The 19,064-nt window shown below is 34.0% G+C and overlaps 1 protein-coding gene across 4 annotated transcripts in view; it reads right to left on the bottom strand.

The window, feature by feature from the left end:
- Positions 1-19,064, bottom strand: part of LIN7A (lin-7 homolog A, crumbs cell polarity complex component) — a 195,395-nt gene that overhangs the window by 89,727 nt on the left and 86,604 nt on the right. For all 4 annotated transcript variants that reach the window (XM_031939636.1, XM_031939635.1, XM_031939638.1 and 1 more), the window contains one exon: positions 1,291-1,362. In XM_031939636.1, coding sequence (XP_031795496.1) covers positions 1,291-1,362 — 72 coding nt within the window. The remainder of the gene's footprint in view (positions 1-1,290; positions 1,363-19,064) is intronic.

The raw sequence follows: 19,064 nt of genomic DNA, 5'->3' as shown, positions 1-19,064 counted from the left end.
CATTCTTTCCTTCACATGGTCTCATTTACACCAATTTAGCATTATGCTAATTTCTTCATTTAGTGATAGGAAATGAATGATACGACAGTAGTGGCTCGCTTTTAGCTACATGCTTTGGGCTCATGCAGACCTCGCCATCATGCATGGGTTAAGTGGCTGACACAGATGCAGTGCGGACAGCCCAGAGACAACCAGGAAATACTGTGCTATTGGCAACATGGTGCTGCTCTCCTGCTGTTCTACATGAATAAGAAATGAGAATGGTAAAGCAGGACATAATTCTCGGCAATTTTAATTACACAACGTAGAAAATATGTTTTTGTGTTCCACTTTAATATAAACAAATCACGATTTAATGAGAACGATATTCCATATTTGCTTGACTATACCTTTATGGATCTACAGCATTCATTTATATTTTTGAATGTGAATATAAAGGCTCCCAAAAAAGGACACGAGAGAAACCAGACAAAGGTTAGCTCTCAAACAAGAGATGATGAAATGCAGAAAAGATTTAATGGGGAGAAAATTCTTACTATTTCTGCCGTGTCAGACAGTTAGCTTTCCTGGGGGAAAAAATACATACCTTTTCTAAAATATGCTGAATTTTTAAAATACTTGGTTCATTGCAAATCATTTTGAAGGTCACAGTTTACTAATAGTTTATTTTACAGAATCCTGGATGATCATTTTAAAATTTTCTTGTAAGGTTCCTAATAAGAGAGCCTCTGATAGCTCTCATTTTGAGTTTCAAAGAGAAAAGGTCCCTAGCACAGGGTAGGTGAAGCAAGCCAGTCCTCTTGGGTCTCAAGATGATCAGGGCTCCCCGTCTGCGTGCCCACCCCATTCAGTGACCATGATACACAGAACCTAGCTGGATACCCAGGAGGAGTCTGAGGTCAATGCATGGAGCATGATACATTTACATAGCTAATAGATTCATTTTTCAGCCTTATACAAAGAAATCCCCCATGCACTGAACAGGCCCTATTGTCCTAGAACAATATCAGAAAACCATGGAGTATCTCATACAATGAGCCAGTAGATTTGCTTGACACTCAGTGAATTCAATGAAATCATTCTCCTTTGTTAAGCTATAGAAGCAGCAGAAACGTTGAATTTTCCATTAGGAGTTTTACCTGGGAAGCAGTACTGGTCTAGACTCTGGGCTGCCACTGATGTCTAAATTTTCTTACAGTGTACACACGAGAATACCTGAAACACACACGCGCACAATCAATTACTGGATCACTGGGGTAGAATATATTTTTAAAGCAGCACAAGGCTTACCTTTGCAGTGGCCCTGGCACGGAACTCGGGGCACCCATTCACTGTTATGGTTTCATGCATATATTGATACACCTGAAGGGTTCATAGAAGAAAAAAAAAGATCTTGTAAGAACACTAGAAAGGAATTTCTTTCATCATTCATAAGACATTTAATTTTCACAAAGAGAAAATAACATAGGGAAAGTGAAAGAGAGAGCAGAGGCTTTTAGCCTAAATCCCTCTTGTTTCAGGAGGAGGTACAAGAGCTGGGGAGAAGATATGTTTCACTTCTGAAGTTTCACTTTAATGAAATTTAGAACTTTCTCCTTTACTATGCCATGGATAATCCATTACAACTGAATTATACATGTGTTAGGAGTGTATTTAATCACTTGGTGGTATAACATATTGGTTGGTAACTCTTTAAAAAGTTTTTCAAATTAATGTTCTCCCAAAACAATTCTATTCTTCTTTATACAAAACTATATCACTTTTTAATTTATTTTATTTCCCCCCAGTTATATGTCAATACAATTTTCAGCATTCACTTTTACAAGATTTTGAATTCCAAAATTTTCTTCCTCCCTCCCATTCTCCCCTCTTCCTAAAATGGTAGATAATTTGATATAGGTTATGTATATATTATCATGTATATGTCCATATTAGTAACAGTTATAAAAAACAAATTAAAAAAACATGAAAAAGAATAAAGTAAGTGAAAGAAGTAGGCTTTGGCCTGCATTCCAAGTTCATTAGTTCTTTATGTGGTTGTGGATAGCATTTCCCTTCACAAATCCTTTGTACTTTGTCCAATGTACTAGATCATTGTGTTGCTGAAAAAAGTTAAGACATTCATAGTTGATCATCACACAATGCTGCTGATACCGTGTACAATATTTTCCTGATTTTGCTTATTTCACTTTGCATCAGTTCAGTCTTTCCAGGTTTTCTGAAATCTGCCTAGTCATCATTTCTTAATGCACAGTAGTGTTCCATTAGATTCATATTCCATGGTTTGTTCAGCAATTCCCCAATTGATGGACATCCATCAGTTTCCAATATTTTACTATGATAAAGAGTTTTGCTATAAGTATTTTTATTCATGTATGTTCTTTTCTCTTTTTTGTGATCTCTTTGGGATATAGACCTAGTGGTACTACTAGATCAAAGGATATACACAATTTGGTTGCATATTTCCAAATTGCTCACCAAAATGATTGGATCAATTTACAACTCTACAAATACCACATTAGTATCCCAATTTCCCCCACATCATCTTGAATATTTAACATTTTTTATCATATTGACCAGTTTTATAGATGTGAAATAGTACCTCAGAGTTATTTTATCATTTCTCTAATCAATAGAGCACTTCTTCATATGCCTACAGATAGCTTTGATTTCTTCATTTGAAAAATTCCTATTCATATTTTGACCATTTATCAATTGAGGAATGACTTGCATTCTTATAAATCTAAGTTAGATTTATAAGAAATGAGTCCTTTACCAGACACATGCTACAAATATTGTTACCCTGTTATCTACTTACCTTTTGCCTTGGTTATATTGGTTTTATTTGTGATAAAGTTTTTAATTTAATATAATCATATATGTATATATAATATAATAATATGCTTAGTAATGATTTCCCTCCACTTTTTCTTCCTTCTGTTTGTCCTCTCCCTCCTTTAGTTTAATCTTCTCCCCTCCAATTTTCTTATTCAATAAGATAGATTTCTATATCCAAGTAACTGTGTACATTATTAACTCTTTGAGCAAATATTGATGAGAGTAAGTGTCAAATGGTGCTCATCAACCACCTTCCCATCTTTCCCTCCACTGTATAATTTTTTTTTGTGATTCTTCATATGAAATAATTTGCCTGATTCTACCCCTTCTGTCCTCCTTCACCCAGTATACTCCTCTTTCTCATCCCTTAATCATTTTAGGTCATTTCTCTCAAATTCACCTTACATTTATACTCTCTGTCTATGTATATTCCTTCTAGCTATAATATTAGTGATACAATTTTTAAGAATTATGAATATTATCTTCCAATGAAGAAATATAAGCAGCTCAGCTCCAGGGAATCTCTGGTTTACTTTCCCCCTTTTTTTCTTTTTAAGAGATCATTATTTTTTGGTTTTATTTTTCATTTCTGCTTTACCCCTTATTAAAGATTGATATCTTATTTCTTTGAATGACAATTTTGCCCCTTTTGGAGTATTATGCTTAATTTGGGGTATTATGGGTAGGTAATTCTTTGTTGTAGTCCTAGCACTTTTGCTTTCCAGATTATGTTCTGTGATCTCTGATTATTTAATGTTATAGTTGCTAAATCCTTTGTAATCCTAATTGTGGCTCCCTAATATTCAGACAGTTTCTTTGTCCAATTGCAGTATGTTTTCCTTGAACTGAAAGTTCTTAAATTTGGATATAATGTTTTTTGGTGTTTTTTTGTGGGGAGGGAAGGATCTCTTGTCTAAGGAGATAGGTGGATTCTTTTAATGCCTATTTTGTCCCCTGGGTCCAGGAATCAAGGTAGTTTCTTTTGATGATTTCTAGAATGAAGCTATCCAAGTCTTCCTTTTGATTATGGCTTTCAGGTAGTCTAGTGATTCTGACACTATCTCTCCTGGATCTATTTTCCAGGTCATTTGTTTTTTATCATATATTTTCTATTTTTCCATCATTTTGAATTTGTTGATTGATTTTCCCCCTTTTTTCTGCTTTATGTATTCAATATTTTTCCCAGTAATATTCAAAACAATTTTTTCACATTAGTTTTTAAAATGTTTGAGTTTTAGATTCTCTCCTTTATCCCCACCCACATTTAAGAAACCATTTGTGAAGTTATGCAAAACATTTGCATAAAAGGCAAATTGTGAAAAAAATTAGATATCCTACTCTAATAAAAATAAAAACCCTCAAGAAAAATTAAGTTTAAGAGCGAGAGAGACAGAGACAGAGAGACACAGAGAGAGAGACAGAGAGAATCAGAGAGACAGAGACAGGGACAGAAAGAGAGAGAGAGAGAGACAGAGAATGCTTCAATCTGTATTCATTTATAATCAGTTCCTTCTCAGGATATGGATAGGATTTTTCATCATAAGTCCTTCAGACTAGTTGTGAATGATTGTACTGCTGAGAATACTAAAGTCATTCACAGTTAGTCATCCCAGAACATTGTTATTCCTTTGTACACTGTATATTTCACTTTGCTTGAGAATTCATGGAGGATTTTCCTGATTTTTTTTCCCTGAGAGCTTCTTGCCCATCATTACCCTTAGAACAATAATATTCTATCATAAACACATACCACAATTTATTGAGCCATTCCCTAATTGATAAGTATTTTCCTTGATTTCTTTTTTTTTGTCCTGAGAAGATAGTTGCTATGAACATTATATATATATATACATATATATATATGTATATATATATATATATATTTGTCATTTCTCTTTTTTTTTGTCTGAATCTCTTTTGATATTGATGCCAAATTGTGGTATTGTTAGGTTAAAGGATATGCATGAATTTATAGCCCTTTGGCACAGATCATATCTTTTGATCATTTATCAATTTAGGAATGACTTATTTTTTTATAAATCTGACTCAGTTTCCTCTATATATGTGACAGATGATACTTTACCAGAGAAACTTGCCTTGAAATTCTTTTTATAATTACTATTGCTAACTCTATTTTCCCTCATTTATTCTCTCTCCTTTCACCCTGCCCCTTTTCTCAAAAGTATTTTGGTACTAAACACTCAGTCCCCCAAAATGCCCTCTCTCTTATCACCCTATGCCCTCTTACCATATCTTATCACCCTCCCATTTTTCCTGCAGGGTAAGATAAGAGTTTTATACCCCTATTATTGATTGATTTTTGACAACTCATAGAATCATCAACTCTCACTTGACCAATTCTTTTTTTCTGAAGCATTTGGGGTTAAGTGACTTGCCTGGAGTCACACAGTTGGGAAGTGTTAAGTGTCTGAGGTCACATTTGAACTCAGGTCCTCCTGACTTCTGGGCTGCTGTTCTATCCACTTATACCACCTAGCTGCCCCCCAATTCTAATTCTTTAAGGTACTGCTTTTGTACTTTCTTTTCCATTTGGCCAATTGTATTGTTTTAAGAAATTGTAATCTTTTTTTTTTTTAATTTCTTGACTCTTTTATTTTATAATTCTCATGCATTACTCTCATTTCTTTTCCCAATTTTCCTTCTACCTCTCTTATATTCATGATCTGTCATCTTTACTCAGATTGATCATTTGGTGTCTGAACCCCCAAACAGAATAGCACCTGTGCACACTAAGCTACAGGTAACATGGGGGGGGAATGCAGACATACTCCTAAGCTTTCTTGACTGTCTTTTTGATGGAATCAACAGGAACAGCCATACAGAATAAACAAGTAGGAGAATATTGACGGTTAGGGTGACCCACCACCAAAACCACTGTTTCAGTATGCATAGTCTGTCCTGAATTTTCAGATTGCCTTTCAGATACACAAAGGAAATCTGGGATCAATGCAAGGAATGCAATATATTTATGTAACTAAAACTCAATTTTCAGATCTATGCAAAGAATTTCTCCAGTATTGAACAGGCTCCACTGTCCTATTATATAATACACAGGGAATCTCCCAAAGAGCTACTAGTTTAGATAGTTATACGCTAGCCCTGATTTGGCTAGTAACCTTGCCTAAATACTTTTTCTTCCATATCTTAGTATGGGTGAATTAATCTCTTATTCATGGTCTTATTCATGTTAGCCCTTTCCTAAATTTATTGCCAATGCCTATCATTTTTCAAGTTTTAATTGTTAAAAATTAAAGAGTGTAAGCTGGAAGGATTATTAGATAATCTAGTCCAAACCATGAATTTTAGAAATTAAGAATTAAGAAAATAAGGCCCAGAGAGAATGAAGTTTACAAAGGTGGTTTGTGGTAGAATTATCATATCATATATGTTTATTTCTAATCCAGTGCTAAAGTTGGCTGTTCTCAGAAATTTACTAACTGTATGACTTTAAACAAGTCCTTTAACCTCTGTGAGCCTCAGTTTCCTCATCTGTAAAACAGATGGATAACAATTCCTAAGATGGAGAAGGTGTTTTCTTCACTGAATTTCTTTTCCCAGACCACTTTGATGATTTCACTGGTATATGGAATACCATGAGGAAATTTCTTCAACACTGATGCCTGTTTCAGGTCTTAAGAAAGTTTCCTGGTGACTTAGCTAGGGTCACACAGCCATTAGTAGTTAGAAGTAGAAGTTAAAGGCAAGTTTTCTGGCACTTGAGGTTGGCTCTTTAACTGGTGTCAAACTCGAACAGAACTGAGCGCCACTAGACTACAGACCCTGTAATGTTATGTTGATTTAAAACATCATCTACTCACATTATCAATGTTGTTTTATAGTTTATTTTATTAAGTATATCCCAATTGGATTTTATTGTTATTATTATTATCAAGAGGAAGCATTTGATTCTAGGTCTTTCTAAGTGATTTGCTCTCTGTCCACCAATACCATCTACTTTTCGTATAAGAAAATGCCAAAGAAATCACAAATCTACTATCCCCTTCAAATGTCTCTGTTGTTCTAAGATACCACTACACACCTGTCAGATTGGCTAAGATGACAGGAAAAAATAATGATGATTGTTGGAGGGGATGCGGGAAAACTGGGACATTGATGCATTGTTGTGGAGTTGTGAAATCGTAATCCAACCATTCTGAGAGCAGTTTGGAACTATGCTCAAAAGTTATCAAACTGTGCATACCCTTTGATCCAGCAGTGTTACTACTGGGATTATATCCCAAAGAGATCATAAAGAAGGGAAAGGGACCTGTATGTGCACGAATGTTTGTGGCAGCCCTTTTCATAGTAGCTAGAGCCTGGAAACTGAGTAGATGTCCATCAGTTGGAGAATGGCTGAATAAATTGTGGTATATGAATATTATGGAATATTATTGTTCTGTAAGAAATGACCAACAGGATGATTCCAGAAAGGCCTGGAGAGACTTACATGAACTGATGCTGAGTGAAATGAGCAGGACCAGGAGATCATTATACTTCAACAAAATACTATATGATGACCAGTTCTGATGGACCAGGCCATTCTCAGCAATGAGATCAACCAAATCATTTCCAGTGGAGCAGTAATGAACTGAACCACTGCCTCAGAGAAAGAACTTTGGGAGATAACTAAAACCATTACATTGAATTCCTAATCCCTATATTTATGCCCACCTGCATTTTTGATTTCCTTCACAAGCTAATTGTACAATATTTCAGAGTCTGATTCTTTTGTACAGCAAAATAACAGTTTGGTCATGTATACTTATTGTGTATCTAATTTATATTTTAATATATTTAACATCTACTGGTCATCCTGCCATCTGGGGGAGGGGATGGGGGTAAGAGGTGAAAAATTGGAACAAGAGGTTTGCCAATTGTTAATGCTGTAAAGTTACCCATATATATAACCTGTAAATAAAAGGCTATTAAAAAAATAATGCATTGTTAAAAAATGTCTCTGTTGTACATTCCAGAAGGGTCCCAAGTATCACAGGATCTCAAGACCATAGATTTAGAGCTAAAAAGGATCCCAATGTCCATTTAGACCAAAATTCTAATTTTATAGGTCAGGAAAACCCAATGAAGTTAGATGACTTGCCAAATGTAGTAACTTTAGAGAAGGTATTCTATAACCTAGATTCTCAGACTAGAGAATATTGTTCTTTCAATAATGTAGGAAAATAAATTTGTTATAAAAAATAAACCTCTCTATAAACCTCTTCATCATTGATGGATGCAACATCAGCCTACTGAAGGCAAGGATATAAGTCTATTTTTAATACTTGTAATGAAATGTTAACATTTTTCCATTGGTCAAGAACTCAGGTTCTATGTTTCTCACTTTAATAATTATTTGAAAAATAAAGCAGATCTGCAATATAGCTACTTAGAGAATTTTGACTGTGATCTTAATGAAATACAGCACCTATCTACAGCTCATTGAAAGTGTCTGACAATGAAAAGGAGAATCTTGCTATCCCAGAACTATCTATGATCCTTGATTCTTCCAGTTCTATCCCCATGTTGTCAAACCATTGGAAAACAAAATACATGGACTATATTACCTTATTCCTCATTAAAAAAAACACACAGCAACAACCACCATGTTTACTTAGTTATGAGTTAATGATATGCCCTTTGCTTTTTAGAAGATGATAATTTACCACCTAGTTAGGGGTATATGTGTGTGTGTGTGTGTGTGTGTGTGTGTGTGTGTGTGTGTGTACGTGTGTGGTTTTTGCAAAACTCAAAAGATAGTGTCTAATATGTTATTCATTGTTCGTTATAACCAAATCCTTGTGATAAATTCCTGCTCTTGCCTGATTCTGCTGAATTTTGTCTCAGCAGATGAATTCTTAAGATTTCTTTTTGTCAAAAAATAAAAACTACGTAAGAAAGCATGATCTGTTTTGGATTTAGCTACCAGGAAACTTAAAACCTAATTTATCGCTCAAGTTTTCAAATCTCTTTAACTCATGTGCCTAAAAGCATATATCCCAGCTCTTTTCTTCAAATAATCTCTGTTCAGCTTTTACCTTATTTTTAATTTATGAGACTACTCAAATTTCTGAAATAAGGCAGGGTAGCCATCACATATAAATATAATATAATAATAACTAGAATTTATACAGGCAGCTGGTGGTAGAGTGGATAGAGTGCTGAGCATGGTGTGAGGAAGATCTACATTCAAATATGGTCTGAGAAATTTACTGGCTGTGTGACCCTAGATAAATCTCTAACTTTCTGTTTGTCTCAGTTTTTTCAACTATAAAATGGGGGTAATTATAGCAGCTATCTTGAAGGGTTGCTATGTGGATCAAATTAGTTCTAAAAAGTGCTTACTATAATGCAAAGCACATAGTATTTCATAGAAATCTTTATTCCTTCCCTTTATATATTAATTTGATATTTTCAAAGAGTTGTACCTTTATTATCTCATTTAAAAGCTTCATAACAACCTTAGAAGAGAGGTGCTATTATTATTTCCATTTTACACATTAGGAAACTAAAGGTAAGGGAGATTATAAGTGAATTGCCCGGGATCACATAGCTAATAGGCATCTGAATTAGAATTAGAAAACAAGCCTTCCTGACTTCAAATTCAGCCAGCACTCTTATCTTCTATTTGACCTCTTTGAAACATTTCTACATCTAAATTTACATCCATCTTTATCATTTTATAAATTAATGAGTGAATCAATGCTGATCACAACCCATCTATAACTTTCTTCCTCTTATCCTTTGTATATGTCCATAGATGAGATACCTAAAGGGTCTATTCAATATGCTTGAAACATTTTATTGTTGTTCAGTCATTTTTCAGTTGTGTCCAACTCTTCTTGACCCTATTTGGGATTTTCCTGGCAAAGATACTGGAGTGATTTGCCATTTCCTTCCTTATCCAGCTTATTTTACAGATAAAGAAACTAAAGTGAACAGTGTTTAGTGATTTGCCCAGAGTCACACAGCAGGTGAGTGCCTGAGGTCAAATGTGAGCATAGGAAAATAAGTCTTCTTGACGTCAGTCTTGATGCTCTACACACTCTAGGCGCCACCTAGCTGCCCCAGGAAATTGAAAACACAAGTGTATCCCCTTCTATAGTTTTCATCTCTGCCCGTGGTCTCTTGTTTTTTGCTCTCCCTATGTGACCAATTTACCGCCTTTTTCAATCATTAATTTCCTGGGTGACATCTTTATACTTCATATACATGAACCAAGATTAACGATAATTAGCAACCTATTTCAATTCACCATATTTTTTCTATTTCTGTCTGGCCCCAAAATTCTCTGTGTGTGCGTGTGATCCCTTTAGCAGTTTGGTAGAGCATATGGACCCCTTCCCAAAATAACATTTTTAATTACATAAAGAGAAATCAACTATATTACAATGAAGATATATATATATATATATATTTTTTTTCATCGTATTTCATAGACATCATGAAATCTATATTTGGATTCCCTTAGGGGTCTGTGGATCCAAGATTTAGAGACCTTTTTCTGGGTCACTAAGTAACTTTGTTTTTCTCTGAAGACTGTGGTAGTCCAAGATTCCCAGCCTCACAATATCATTGGAAGATTACTAGTGTAAAAAAATTGGGGTTTTGTTGTAGGAAGATTTACAGAACTTGATGTAAATTCCTAACAATTGTTTAAATTAAATATGGTCATTCTCTACTTTGGGGGGCATGTTTGAGCTGTGCTCAATGACATCTGCAGTGTCTGTTCAAGATACACATACAATTGAACAGGTAACATATCTAAGTGCATATCATGAATAGTCTGCTTCCTAGGAATTCTTCATTTACTTAGTTTTTACTGCATGGATTGTTCCTTGACACTCATTAAAAGTTTATTAAGATTTCAAATTTCCCTTATTATTTGAGACTATAATTTTGGATAGCTTTGAAATACTTTGTGTTTAGACTAGAAGAGTTTTTAAAAGCAAAACTAGGAATTATTAAAAAGAGGGATCTGTAACAAACATTTTAAAGTACCTACTACGTGTCAAGAACTGTTTCAACTGCTGTATCTCATTTTTACCCATAGTAATTAGGTGAGAAGGGTTCTCTTCCCCTCCCCATTTTATAATTCAGAAAACTGAGGTAGACAGAAGTTAAATGATTAGCCCAGAGTCACAGAGCTAGTAAATTTCAGAGAAATCTTCCTGAATCTATACTCATTACTGGATCCATTGTGCTACCTTAGCTATAGAGCAGATAGAATGGATTTCAGAAGTAGGATCCTATATTTTAAAAAATGTTAAATTTGGAGTCAGAAACCTGGATTCTAATCTCAATTATGAAATTTACCACCTGTGTGGCCTTGAGCAAGTCCTCTTTATAGAGGAAATAATATCTTTATGGAGGTTTTATTATCTCCCCTTGAATAGTTTCCCTTCCCATAGGTGGCATCCACCAAAACTCAGACAATTCACTTTCACAAAGTTCTTAGAATACAATAAAGTCTGGTTCAGTGAATAATACAAATGAAATATTTCAAAGAGCTATACTAAATCTCATTGTAAAGTTCAGCATCTATCATTTAATCCTTTATGGATTCCTCAAATGAGATCAAATGAGATAGTATTTGTAAAGCGCTTAGCACAGTGGCTACAACATAGGTGAGATAAAATGCTTATTCTCTTCCCCTTAACCTTCAGCAAATCTCACAGATTCAATAGGGTTATTGTCTTCAGAATTTATGATAAGCCTACCAAGACATATTTAGAGAGAACTATTTGAAAAAGGAAACAAAATGTATTATTATAGTCAGAAGGTCATTTGTTGTCAGGTTTTAGAAGAGTATTTAATAGAAACTTAAGAATATTAACCTTTCCTCCACAGAGTTCATTGCTATTTTTCTTTATATTGAAAATAAATTAGATGACTTTCTCTCTGGCTGAAAATTCCTTTATGAAATAATGCAAGTATCTTAAAAAAACAAATACAATTGATATAAAAAGTCTATTCCATCTAACAACACAGTATTCTGACTAAAGGGAATTTAAGTTGTTAAATTTCTTAAAGAATGATGTTGTTTCACCTTAAGACTTTCATTGATATTGTTGTCATTTAGTATAACTGAAAGAACATTACTATATCAAAGGGCAAATTGTATATATATGTATATCCATCTATCCATCCATATATATGTAATAAAATAGTTTTACTCAGGGAAAGAATTCTAAAGCATTAAGAACATAGAAATGTATTTAATAAATTTCTGCAACAGAGAAGCAATTCTATGGAACCAATGGGTAATTGTTACCCATAAATTTGAGAGGAGCTTTGGATAAAAAACAATAATAACCCAGTGTCTGCAAAGTACTATATGGTTTTTGGTCCTTACTTGGAGATCATAGTTCATAAGATGTAACTGTAGGTAGGGATTTTAGAGATCACCAGTCCAATTTCTTTAATTTACAGAGAAGAGAAACTAAGGACCAAAAAGTAGAGTGATTTTTCCAAGGTCCAAAATCATCTGATTCTAAAATTAGTTGTCTTTCCATGGAATCTTAAGGCACTGGGACCTATATACAAGGAAATCTTAATTCATTTCTCTTACTTTACAGTTAGGAAAACTTAGGCTCAGAGAGACAGAGTAGCATTCCTAAGAGCATACAGTGAATTAATGGTGGGATGGTCACCCCTCATTGATTCTCCATGTGAGAATGCATATTCAGAGGCTGATTCAGATGGGTCAGTGCCCAAACTCTGTTGTCCTAGATATTTGACTAAGAGTATGCTGAGATTTTCCTTTTTGTATTTGGTCTTTTGATGCTGACTTTGAGTATAATTAACATATTTATACTTTACAGCAACTAAACTATGACATGTTGATTTTTAAAGCTGGATCTCATAGGGATCACAGCTGGTGCCATAGTGTACAGAGTGCAGGACTGGAATCAGGAAAATTTCTCTTCCAGAACTCAAATCTGGCTTCAGAAACTGTGGGACCTAAAGTAAGTCACTTCAGCCTATTTGCATCAATTTCCTCATTTCTAAAATGAACTGGAGAACGAAAATGATCAGTCCTTCTAGTATCTTTGCAAAGAAAATTCTAATGGAGGAATGGAGAATTGGACACAACTGAAACAACTACACAATAACAACAATTATTTCATAGTGTATGGAATTCCCTTTACCAATACTGATTGGCAGTTGCTCTATAATTTATAATCTTAGTTGCCTAGGTCAAGGGCTTCTTAAACATTTTCTATGCATGATCCCTTTTCATCTGGGAAATTTTTATGTGACCTCTGGTTTACAGATATAAAAATAGGTACACAAGTTGCACATTTACTAACAATAAATAATAACTTCATGACACCAACATTCATTTACAAGATTCTATATGGTGTTGTAAACCATAATTTAAGAAGCCAGGGCTTAGGGCACAAAGAAGCGACTCATCTAAGATTACTTAGGATGAGTCAAGAAGCAAGATATGGGCCCAGTTCTTCCTGATTCTAAGAGCAGCTAGTGATGCAGTGAATAGAGTGCTGAGTCCTAAAATCAAACCTGAGTTCAAATCTAGCATCATATGTACTAGCTGTGGGACCCTAGACAAGTCACTTAACCCTGTTTACTTCAGTTTCCTTGCTGTCAAATGAGCTGGAGAGGGAAATGGCAAATCACTCCAATATTTCTGCCAAAAAAACCAAAAAACCAAAAAACAAATGGAATTAAGAAGAGACAGGCATAGCAGAACAACAACAATAAACTTCCCAATTTGGAGGTCAGCCTAGTATTCATTATATCACTGCCTTTTGCTGCTATGTTAGAATATGTTTTATAAAAATCATAGTAGTAGTAAATATGGCATGAAATTATGACCTATTATATAAAAAGTTTAATGTTTTCCTAGTCATCTTCAGGTCAAAGAGTTAGGTTATATTTAGCACATTAAAGAGGCTTGGAGATGTTTGGTAAGAATACTGAAGCCTCAAACTGAGAGATTAATGAAAAATTTGGTAGATAATAACAGAGGCTTCTATTCCAAACTTGATGAAAAAAAATTTTTTTAAATGAGTCAAAAAACATTGATCTTATGCTAGATACTGAATGGCAGGGCTTTGAAATACAAAGAATATGATGTGCAGTCTTTGGGAAAGTGTTTGAAATAATACCAAAGAGACCCTGGGCTCCAAGGGTCATAAATGTGCAAAGGAAGTGATCTACTTTAATGGATGATAAAACCTTGTAGCAGATACAGGAATGCTCCAGTGATTTTCTAAGGCTTCGGTGTAGATGAGATGGGAACTCAAGTGTCAAAAGAATTAGAATTAGGATCAGTTTGGCCATTCTATATCTGTGACCTGAGGGGAGAAATGAACCTTTCACTGTAATTGGAAAAAAATGAAAATGACACTAGAGCGAGTTGCCTCAAGAGAGGGGGAAAAGAAAAATGGGAAGACATTTAAAGGAGTAATACTGAAGTGAATAAGTGATTTTATGAACACAGGACATATAATGGGAGGGGAAGGTAAAGGATTATTAAGTATTATACTAAAAATATTGTCAAAAAATTTGATTAAAAGAAGGTTGTATATGATTTTTTTTTTAGAAATACTATTCCCTGATCTGCTTTAGAACTACAGAAAAGAGAACTTAGAGATGTGGAATATATGGTGGGATATGAATATATGGAATTGAAACTTGTTTATAGCATCCACAACTAAAAGATGAATCCCCATGTCCCTTCATAATTTCAGGCCATCTGTGTACTTGGACAATATTTGCAATATTAAGCTACACTGTTTTTTACTATAATGCAATACAGAGCCCCAGAATTTTTATAGCTAACAGTAGGGTGTGGGAATTGCCTAAAATTAATTAGTGACTTGGAATTTAAATGTACTCCGTAAAATGGAGTCCACTAGAGCTAACTCCCAGCAAAGTAAAACTCTTGTAAATATTAAATGCATTGATGGGAAGATACATATTATACTTGCTTTTATTACAAAAGAGTAAGAATACCTATTATATGCCTAAGCTAAACACTGTTTGGTCATTTTAGGTCATTTTGCAGAAATAATTTTGACTGAATTTTGATTCAGATGCTCAGAATGATACGTATCTATGTTTGACTGAAAAATCCCAAGCTTTCAAGTTTTTTGTTTGGCCAGTTTTCTTTTACAACATGACTAATATGGAAAGATGTTTTGAATGACCACACATATATTAACTATTTCAAATTGCTTGCTTTCTCAATGAATGGAGAGAGGAATAAGAGAATTTTGAATTTTTTTACATTGATGTTAAAATTATTTTTACAGGTAATTTAGGAAAAACAAAATACTAAATGTACAATTTTTTAAAATCCTAAAACACACATACAGAGACTTTTCCAATTGGTGCCTTGGAGCTCTAAATCATCAAAAATAATATTTTCTTCTAGAAGAAAACATAAAATGCAAAACATGTCAGACATGAACATCTCTAGAATACAAAGTATTCAATGGCATTACCCGATAGTTTTGCCACAAGATAAAGGTTTGATTGGAATGCACAAGTTATAAGACATCTACTGCATTAAGAAACTCTTGTTGTTTATGATCTCTGTAAAGGCACTAGGATGAGTGATGATATTTTGATGTTTGAAAGACCTCAGAGGTTATCTAGTCCAAATGGTACCTCAATAGGAAACTCTACTCCAATATCTCAAATGGCCTTCTAATTGAATTATCCAGTCCAATCTGTTTCAGTTCTACACAATCCAACCTAATTCCATTCAACAAGTATCTGTTAAGGTATGTCAAAATATTTTGGAGATACTTTGTTTCCCAAAGCCAAGGACCAGCAAGCAGACTGTGCTCTGAACATAATAACAGTCCTCTGTGTTCTGGGTGAGTTTAATGTCTGGAAAAGTATATTGCTTTGAGTAGCATGAGGTGTTCATTGAAGGAATGCCCCCTATTTCCCAGGGAAACATATCTTGACATGTTCACAATTCCTGTTTCTTGTTATTGCTAAGTAAACAGAACGCAAAGTAATAGAACCACTAAGTAAATAGAATCAGAAATACTGGACTCCTGCTCCCACCACATGAACACTGGTTCTATATGTGAGACAATCAACTTGGAGACTATTCCCTTAGGACCCAGGAATTTCTGCATTGCCTATGCAGGAGTTTGCTAGGAGACTTGCTACTTAAATCCTAAGAATGATTATTTTCATGGTCCAGCCCACTTGTGGGTTTTTCATATATAGAATCTGACATTGTGCCAGCATGTTAAGTTCTCCTTAAGAGGACTTCTGATTTCTAATGTTTTCCTCGTTTTGGAGTTAATCAAACTTCTGTTTGATACCTGACTTTTTTGTCTCTATCTTATTCTGTTCAGTTCTGGCAGATTAGTGTCCAATTTTGGTCTATTTCACAGAGATTAAAAAAACACACAGTAGAGATGTAAAGACATAAACAAAATAGTCCTTCCCTTTAAGGAGCTTATATTCGTAGTCACATCAGCAAGCATTTATTTGTTCTTATTGTTCAGTCATTTTCAAATGTTCCTACTCTTTATGATTTCATTTATTTTGTTTTGTTTTTTGTTTTTGCAAAAATACTAGAGTAACCACTCTACCATTAGAAGAAGGAAATTTTACCATTTCCTTCTCTAGCCCATTTTATAGATGAGGAAACTGAGGCAAGTGAAGTGACTTACCCAAGATCATATAGATAGTAAGTGTCTGAGACCAAATTTGAACTCAGAAAGATGAATTTTCCTGAATTCAGACCTGGAACACTATCAACTGTACCACCTATCTGCTCATTTATTAAGCAATTTTTAATATATCAGGCCCTGTATACAAAGTGTTAATAATACAAATATAAGAATAAAGATAGCCCATACCTTCATAGGACTTAAGGTCTAATTATTAAAGATAACACATAAAAAGGAAGGAGATGTATTAAGGGAGCATGGCAGACAACTTTTGTGGAGAGTCAGGAGTACAGTTTGGAGAAATATGTCATGGTTGACCCAGGCCTCTCAGAGAATTTTGGAAAGAACCAAGTTATAAGAGACAGAAGTTACTACCAATGTGACTTTAGGGTAGTGGTCTGGAAGATTTTAGGATGAAGTGAGGTTTTTATGGCTTCTCCACAACATACTGTAATAGTGCAATTAGTATTACAATCTGAATAAGAATGATACTCGATTGCACATAGAATGTAGTTTTTCTCCTTGCAGACCTCTAGTGAGTAGGAACTCATTTCTCCCAAAGGATTCTCTTTCTACTTTTCAATATACTATATTTTAAGACCACTAAACTAGTGGTCTTTGAGGGAATGCTCAAACTACTTCTTTGAAACATACAATCATTGTTCCTATGTCTCCATCATAGGCAAAGCAACAGAAATATAAAAGTTCTTCCATATGATAATGCTTCAGCTAGATGAAGGCAGCTATGATGTCCACTCTAAGGTTTTTTTTTCCCCTAGGCTAAATAATTTCAGTTATCTACACCAATGATTTTGTTATAAGCCCCTTTACTAAACTGATAGGACACTAATCTCTAAACATGGACCCTTGATTACAATTATATACCATGTGTGGTCTTATCATGTCAGAGGACAATAAGACAATCAACTTTCTCATGGCGGATGTTAAGGTGGATGTTATACTATTAATACAACCTAAGATTCACTTTTTACTGTGTCATTCTTTTGACTTAGTTTAAGTTCAAAGTTCAAGAAAAGTTTTTCCCACATAAGTTATTGTCTTTTACACATTCTATTTGTACATTTGATGTTTTGAACATAAGTATAAGATTCTTGTACTTATTCCTATATTGAATTTAAACTTATTTGATTCGTTCTAGCCTTTTAAGTCTTCTATGGATTCCACGTCTTTAAGCTAACGTCCTATTTTTGGATTATCTACAAATTTGGTAGAGATTTCACACACTTTCATTCAAATCATTGATTAAATGCAAAAAGATTAGGCAGAATAGGGCTAAACACAGAGAACCCTAAGTCATTCCACTAGAGAGAATAATCCTTTAAATGTATTACTTCTGCCAGACATCATCTTTGGTAAATGTTTATCTAAATGATGGACAAGAAAAATTCTGATCAAATTAAAATATATATACAATACAGAGTTAGGGCAATAAAGAGATTTGCTAAAAGAAATTTATTATTTTAAAATTATTATTTAAATTATTTTTTTAAAAGACATGATATCAAACTTGTTAATTTATTCATTGAAATGCATTCTTAATAAGTCTAATTTATCATAATTGGTTTCCTTTCTAATTTAATGTATTTTTCTTTATGTATTTAAAAAATTCTATTCTGATTTAGCATAACTACATGTGTTTCCTGCTAACTCTGGTACATCTTTGGAGTTTAGGAGTTTTGAACTCTAATAGGTTATAACTATCAAGGGACCACATCAAGTTTGGCATCAGTATAAGAATTTCTGTGAGTAGGTGGGTGGGGAAGCAGTCAGATGGTTAAAGAAGGATTGAACCAAGCTAGACTGGAAATGGAATAAGTAAAATTAACGCCTGTGTCAATCAGTAAGGGAATCAGGACTTAAAGTCATCTTACCCATTACCTGTAAGTTCCAACCTGAGCAAGATGGGCAGATTGAATTTTAATAATAAAGAAACATTCTGAGAATGGGTTCATATACTTCTTCAGACTTTTCAATGAGGTCTATGATTAAATTAGGTTAAGAACTCTGATCTAAATCAATTTAGATCTAATTTTACAAAGAAGGGAACAGAAGATTGGAAGCCAGATATAATTTTCAGGAAAAAGTTGATAATTTTATTTCATTACTGAAAAACATTTAAGGAAGAAAAATATTTATTTCTTCTTAGACGGAAGGAGACATAAAAGAATCTATCTTACTTCTATGTAAAATAAGTATCTGCTTATTTCAGCTTCTCTTTTCACAACATGAAACATATAAAGTTTTTGGAAAAATGAGGAGATCTAAGGGATATTATTGGTTCATTTAATAATTAGGGACATGGTGCAGTAGAGTGACGGGGACTGCATTTGGAGTTGTGAGAATTATTTCTTTGTTCCTCAACAAGGCCTTCTTTCAGAAAGTTACCCTCTATTAACACTCATGAATATGAATTGATTTACAAGGTTTGCCACAAGAAGGAAACTTTAATTTGCTGGCTTGTCACACAGGGCTAAATTCAGCAGTATCACTTAAGTTAGAAGAAGTATCAAAACGTCT

The sequence above is a fragment of the Sarcophilus harrisii genome, chromosome 5, assembly GCF_902635505.1.
Source record: "Sarcophilus harrisii chromosome 5, mSarHar1.11, whole genome shotgun sequence".
In the NCBI taxonomy this organism is placed as follows: Eukaryota; Metazoa; Chordata; class Mammalia; order Dasyuromorphia; family Dasyuridae; genus Sarcophilus; species Sarcophilus harrisii.
This window is presented reverse-complemented; position numbering and strand designations above follow the sequence as displayed.